Raw genomic sequence first — 6743 nt, forward strand, 5'->3', positions numbered from 1 at the left:
ATCGCCACCTGATCCCCTCTGATCCTATGATCGCCATCTGATCCCCTCCGATCCTATGATCGCCATCTGATCCCCTCAGATCCTATGATCGTTACCTGATCCCGTCTGAACCTATGATCGCCACCTGATCCCATCCGATCCTATGATCGTCACCTGATCCCCTCCGATCCTATGATCGTCACCTGATCCCCTCCGATCCTATGATCGCCATCTGATCCCGTCCTATTCACCATCTGATCCCATCTGTGTATGGCATGATAATCTCCTGATCTCATCTTCTATCGTATGATCACCACCTGATCCCGTCCGATCCTATGATCGTCACCTGATCCTATGATTACCACCTGATCCCCTCTGATCCTATGATCGTCACCTGATCCCCTCCAATCCTATTCACCATCTGATCCCCTCAGATCCTATGATCGTTACCTGATCCCGTCTGAACCTATGATCGCCACCTGATCCCATCCGATCCTATGATCGCCACCTGATCCCGTCCGATCCTATGATCGGCATCTGATCCAATCTTATATCGTATGATCATTATTTGATCCCGTCCTATTCACCATCTGATCCCATCTGTGTATGGCATGATAATCTCCTGATCTCATCTATCGTATGATCACCATCTGATCCCATCCTTCTATTGTAGGATTGCCCAGCTTTCAATAAATGTGACGTCACGTATATATTCACATATACTAAGCATGGGTGCTTAACCTGTGGCTCTCCAGCTGTTGCGGAACTACAAGTCCCATCATGCCTCTGCCTTCGAGAGTCATGCTTGTAACTGTCAGCGGCTTCCAATGCCTCATGGGAATTGTAGTTCTGCAACAGCTGGAGAGCCACAGGTTGAGCGCCCATGTACTAGAGGATGGAGCTATACATGTAGACTGTAAGATGCCAACTTATTCCCCATCATTTTGGGGACATCAGAAGACTAGCGGAAAGTTGTATGACATCGTCTGTCCAATTAGAACCGTGTCCAAGTAAACGACTATCCAGTAGGAGTGTAGAGAATAAGTTTATATGAGCGACAGACAAATCAAGAACCACTGCTAAGCGGCATCTGTAGAGAGAACAGAATCTGACTACAGTAGCCCATGGCGGGCACTTACATCGCTGGTTCTCGTGGTCCTCCACATTCCACATGGTGCTGGGGCTCTCCCGTAAATAGGGACTGCATGTCACCTCCCCCTGCTCCCATCCCCTGAGAAGAGAAGTCATCATTAGATCATCATTCACCATCAATCTGTCCTCACAATGAGATCATCACCATGTACAGGACCATGGAATATGTCAGAGCTATATAAAATGTATTATAATCATAGAAGGCTAAATTGGAGTGTAAGCTCTTCTGGTGAAGGGACTGATGTGACTGGCTCAGTGTTCTCTGTACAACACTGTGGAGTAAGTCAGAGCTATATAAAATGTATGATGAAAATATATATATATATATAGTACACGCAATTGCCAGAAGTATTGGGACACCCGTCTTTACACACACATGGGGCCAGATTCAGGTAGAATCGCCTATCTTTAGGCGGGTGTAGCGTAGCTCACATACACTACGCCGCCGTAAGTTTGAGCAGCAAGTTGTGTATTCACATAGAACTTGCGCTTAAACTTACGGCGGCGCAGTGTAACTGGGCTGGCGTAAGCCCGCCTAATTCAAAATAGGCTGGGTGGGGGGCGTGTACTATGTAAAATAGTAGTGACCCCACCAATTGCGCCGTCCGTGGACATATCCCAGTGCGCATGCTCCAAATGACGTTGGCCAATTAAAGTTCATGTGTATGTAAAGGCAGGCGTCCCAATACTTTTGGCAATATAGTGTGTGTGTGTATATATACACACACACACCATATATAGTGTCCCAATACTTTTGACAATATAGTGTGTTATATTAAATATATAATAATATTATTTCTATTATTAAAAAATATATATATATATATATTATATATATATATATATATATATATATATATATATATATATATTTTTTTTTTTTTATTAATAATATAAATAATAATAATAATATTTTTCTCTAATTATCTCTTTTGTGCTTTACTGTGGTAAACATTAACAAACACGCCAAATAAAACGGGCCCCTTCCAAGTACATAATTATTGGGTGTTGGAGAGGAAATGCGACATACCACTTGGGAAGCGTCTTTGCAGAGGAGCCGAGGACGCAGCCTGTGGATAGGTGCAAAAGTCGGATGCGACTGCGAAGAACTTTTACTGGGCTCCGCCCTCCAGAAACCTCGATTCTCCAGAAATCATTGGTGTCGCCGGTTCCATTCTGAGCAGGAGCGGAGAGTAGGGGGGGTTATTGGGTGTTGGTCAGAGACGTATTCATACAAAATGCAGCAGACTCCCACCACTCACCGTTCCATACGCTGTAACCTGCAGGTGTTTCTTAGTGAGTGGCGCCTCACGCTGGTGGCTGTGTAGGTTGCGGCCTGTCCTGGGAAGCCAAAATATAAACATAATTAATACACACACACACACACACACACACACACACACACAGGAGGGTGAAGTAGTCACCTGTTGGGGATTGATGGTCCCGCTGTACGCGAAAGACACCTACCCTTCCCCCTATTCTCTCCAGCGGTGCACAGCAGGGGTCCAGTGCGTGCTGGTTCACCGGTTCAGGTCCGATTTCAGCCCGAATTTTGGGCTGAAATCGAACCTAAAACGCATGCGTTTTTCCGGCACACCGTACCGGTCCCGCTACGGAGATATGTGAACCGGCTCCATAGGGAGTCAGTCACATTCTCCTGCTATGCGAATTGGATGCGGGGAAACGCAACCCGGCCTGAAAGTCAGCAGCTACAATATTTGTAGCTGCTGACTTTTCCTTTTCTTTTCACAGGCTGGAACTCCTCTTTAATACCAGTAAAATAAATCTCTAATCTCTAAAAATTCTTTAAAAATAAAATTGGGTACAGTGTTGCATGACAGAGTAAATTGTCAGTCAAACTATCACAGCATTGTATAATGGCCTGGTAATGGAGGAGCATTACAGGCTGGTACTCGTGTAGCTAACCAGAGTGTTGGTTTAGCCACTTCATTACTGGGCACTTAAACCCCCTTCCTGCCCAGACCAATTTTCAGTGCTGACGCATTTTGAATGACAATTGCGCAGGCATACAACACGGTACCCAAATTATATTTTTATCATTTTTTTCCCACAAAGAGAGCTTTTTTTTGGTGGTATTTGATCATCTCTGCGATTTTTATTTTTTGCACTATAAACATAAAAACACAGAAAATTTTGAAAAAAAAAAAAACACAATATTTACTACTTTTTGTTATAATAAAAAAAAAAAAAAAAAAAACATTTCCCTCGGTTTCCCTTCTACATATTTTTGTTAAAAAAAAAATCAAAAAAAAAATCGGAATAAGCGTATATTGATTGGTTTGCGCAAAAGTTATAGCGCCTACAAAATAGGGGATAGATTTATGATTTTTTTTTTTTTTACTAGTAATGGTGGCGATCTGCGATTTTTTTGTCAGGCCTGCGATATTGCGGCGGACGTATCGGACACTTTTGACACAATTTTGGGACCATTCACATTTATACAGCGATCAGTGCTATAAAAATGCACTAATTACTGTATAAATGTGACTGGCAGTGAAGGGGTACTAGGGGGTGAGGAAGGGGTTAAATGTATTCCCTGGGTGTGTTTTAACTGTGTGGGGGGAGGGGACTGACTGGGGGAGGTGACCGATGCCGTGTCCCTATGTAAAGGGACACAGATTGGTCTCCTCTCTCCCTGACAGGACATGGAGCTCTGTGTTTACACACAGAGCTCCACATCCCTGCTGTCCCCGCCGATCGCGGGTACCTGGCTGACATTGCGGCCGCCAGGCACACGCATCGGCTCCCGAGGGATGCGCCGGGCACGTTGTTTCCCCGATGCGCGCCCCCAGTGGCGCGCACGGGGAATGACAACAACAGGACATCCAAAGACGTCCACTCGGCACTTGAGAGCCGCGCTGTGGACGTCTTTCGTCCATAGCGCGGATCCCAAGTGGTTAAAATGTGAGAGGAAACCCATGGAAGCACAGGGAGAGCATGCAAACTCCATGCAGACAGTGTCCAAGCCAGGACGAGGATCCCAGTCCCCCACAAGGCATAAGTGCCAACTACTAAGCCACTCTTCTGCCAAACTCTGTAAAAACAGAAATCTACAAAGTGATTGCTGTAATAGGAAGTGAAGTTAAAGAGAAACATTATTGAAGACAATTCTCAAGCATTGTCCCTGTCAGATGCCTGGCCTCAACCCCGCAGGTCAGAGGAGGGAAGAAGGATGAAGGCTGCCAGACCTCCATCCCCTCGGCAGTGCCGGACCCCCCGGGGACAGCGAGGACACAAAGGGTCTGTACGCCTGCAGAGGATTATATACAATGGAATATTCTGACCTGAGCCATAAACATGAGATGGAATTTATAAATGGCGGAGACGAAGGTCGAGTAACGGTTTATGGGATGCAGATTTTTCCATCTCTGAAGCCCCCTTGGAGGTCCTCCTCTTCTCGGGGTGATCCCACTCCCAGCTGTTTATAACATGAGCTGCGGCGGAGGTCCGAATTACACCCTTTATAAACATCTCATGTAAGCAAAGCATCTTTCTAAAAATCGTTTTATCCCCCGAGCACGCTGAGCGCAGACACCTGGCTCCGATCACACGGCGCGCACTCCACAGCTGTGCTCCATAAACACGACACATAAACACAGATCTAGCGCCGACCGCCCGCCGGCCAACGCATCCGCTTTCCACGACCTGCAAATGGTCCCTTTTTTATGTCCGCCTGCACTTTCTCATGTACTCCCAGTTCTGCAGAGGATATATAATGACCGTTAATGCAGAATGTCACATCCTTCCCATTAATATAGGGGTATATGAATCAGCAGGGCCCTCTGGGACTTACAGACCTATTCATTCGTTTGCCGGTGACTTGTCGTTAAGGTTCCCCTATCGAGATGCTTCCTGTAAGGACTGCGCAGGCGCAATCCTTGCCAAAGGAAATCTCCGAACCTCTGCCGGCATCTAGGCTCATTCTTCAACATCCCCGTGGATTGGAGGATGTTAAAAAAAGAGCCAGGAGGCCAAGCGAGCGAAGCGAGCCGTCCGAGCGAAGCAAGGACGTGAGGCCGACTGGCCACTTTCCTCAAATTCCACGTCGCCCTGGATGCCGGCCGAGGTTCGGAGATTTCCGTTGGCAAGGATTGCACCTGCGCAGTCCTTACAGGAACCGGAACCAAATCGTCAGATCACCGGCTACGCATGGTTCGAATCTTGGCTGGTTCAGCAGGAAGCGGCCAAGATTCAAACCGTTAATGGGCAGGCTGAATAGACCAAGTTGATCAATCAATCAACTTGGGAACAACCAGCCTGCTGGATTCTCTTGCGATTATTGCTAAAGGCTGCTATAGCACAGATAGGCCTCATTGCCGACGCACTTTAACCCATCGCCACCCAGGCCAATTCTGGCACTTCTCTCCTACATGTAAAATTCATCATTTTTTTGCTAGAAAAATACTCAGAACCCCCAAACATTATATTCATTTTTTTTTTAGCAGAGACACTATGGAATAAAATGGTGGTCATTGCAACTTTTTATGTTGCACGGTATTTGCACAGCAATTTTTAAACAGAGTTTTTTGAGAGGAAAAAAAACGGTTACATGAATTAAAAAAAAAAAACACTAAAGTTAGCCTGTTTTCTTTTGCATAATGTGAAAGATGAGGTAACACTGAGTAAATGGGTGCCCAACACGTCACGCTTTAAAATTGCGCGCACTTGTGTAATGGCGGCAAACTACGATACTTAAAAATCTCCATAGGGGACACTTTAATTTTTTTTTTTACAGGTTACCCAAGCTAATGCCCACACACCATCACTTTATTTGATAAAAAAAAATGACGTTTTTAAAAACGTCACTTTAATTGACCGTGTGTGGGGGAAAACGTTGTTTTATGTCTTCTAAAAAACGACCAAAAAAATTGAAGCATGCTTCAATTTTATGTGTCGTTTTTCAAAACGTCAACTTTTACTTCACAGAAATTGACCGTGTGTAGCAAAAAACGTCGTTTAAAAAAACGTTTTTTCACCCGCGCATGCCCAGAAGCTACTTATGAAGCGAGCTTCAATGGAAAAAGTGGTGAGAACGTAACCTCGCTTTGCTAGAACATGTGAGAAAAACGATGGTGTGTAGGCAACTTCGTCTTTGAAAATTGAAGTTTCAAAAACGTCATTTTTTACTTCACAGAAAATGACGTTTTTTTTCATCACATAAAGTGATGGTGTGTACGGGGCATTAGAGTTAGGAGGTCTAGCGCTATAAATATTTCTCTCACTCGAACGTTCCCAGCAACGTCATTTACATATGTGGGAACGACATACATATGCGTTCGCTACTGCGAGCGAGCACGCGGGATGGGGGCGCTTTAAAAAAAAAAAAAAGTATTGTTTATTTTACTTTTATTTTTTACATTTGGACACTTTCCCTTTACATTTTTATTTTTTTGATCACCTTTCTCCTGCCGGCTGCTGTGGGGGATCGGTCAGGATGGAGAGTGGGGAAGAGGCTGGTAAAGATTTCACTTACCGGCCCCTTCCTTGTCTTAATGAATAGAGAGTCAGTGATCCTTATCAATCATGGACTGTGTTTATTCATAACTGAAGCAAAGTAAACTTTGTTTGCTATGCTTTAGTTTGTGAATGAA

General features: G+C 44.8%; 1 protein-coding gene across 1 annotated transcript in view; it reads right to left on the reverse strand.

Moving 5' to 3' along the window:
* Positions 1-6743, reverse strand: part of POMT2 (protein O-mannosyltransferase 2) — a 17487-nt gene that overhangs the window by 9220 nt on the left and 1524 nt on the right. Inside the window, exons 2-4 of the mRNA XM_040333191.1 lie at positions 2394-2472; positions 2162-2307; positions 1119-1210 (exon numbers count right to left, since the gene is read on the reverse strand). Of these exons, the coding sequence (XP_040189125.1) occupies positions 1119-1210; positions 2162-2307; positions 2394-2472 (317 nt within the window). The remainder of the gene's footprint in view (positions 1-1118; positions 1211-2161; positions 2308-2393; positions 2473-6743) is intronic.

This window comes from Rana temporaria, chromosome 13, assembly GCF_905171775.1.
Source record: "Rana temporaria chromosome 13, aRanTem1.1, whole genome shotgun sequence".
Taxonomy (NCBI): Eukaryota; Metazoa; Chordata; class Amphibia; order Anura; family Ranidae; genus Rana; species Rana temporaria.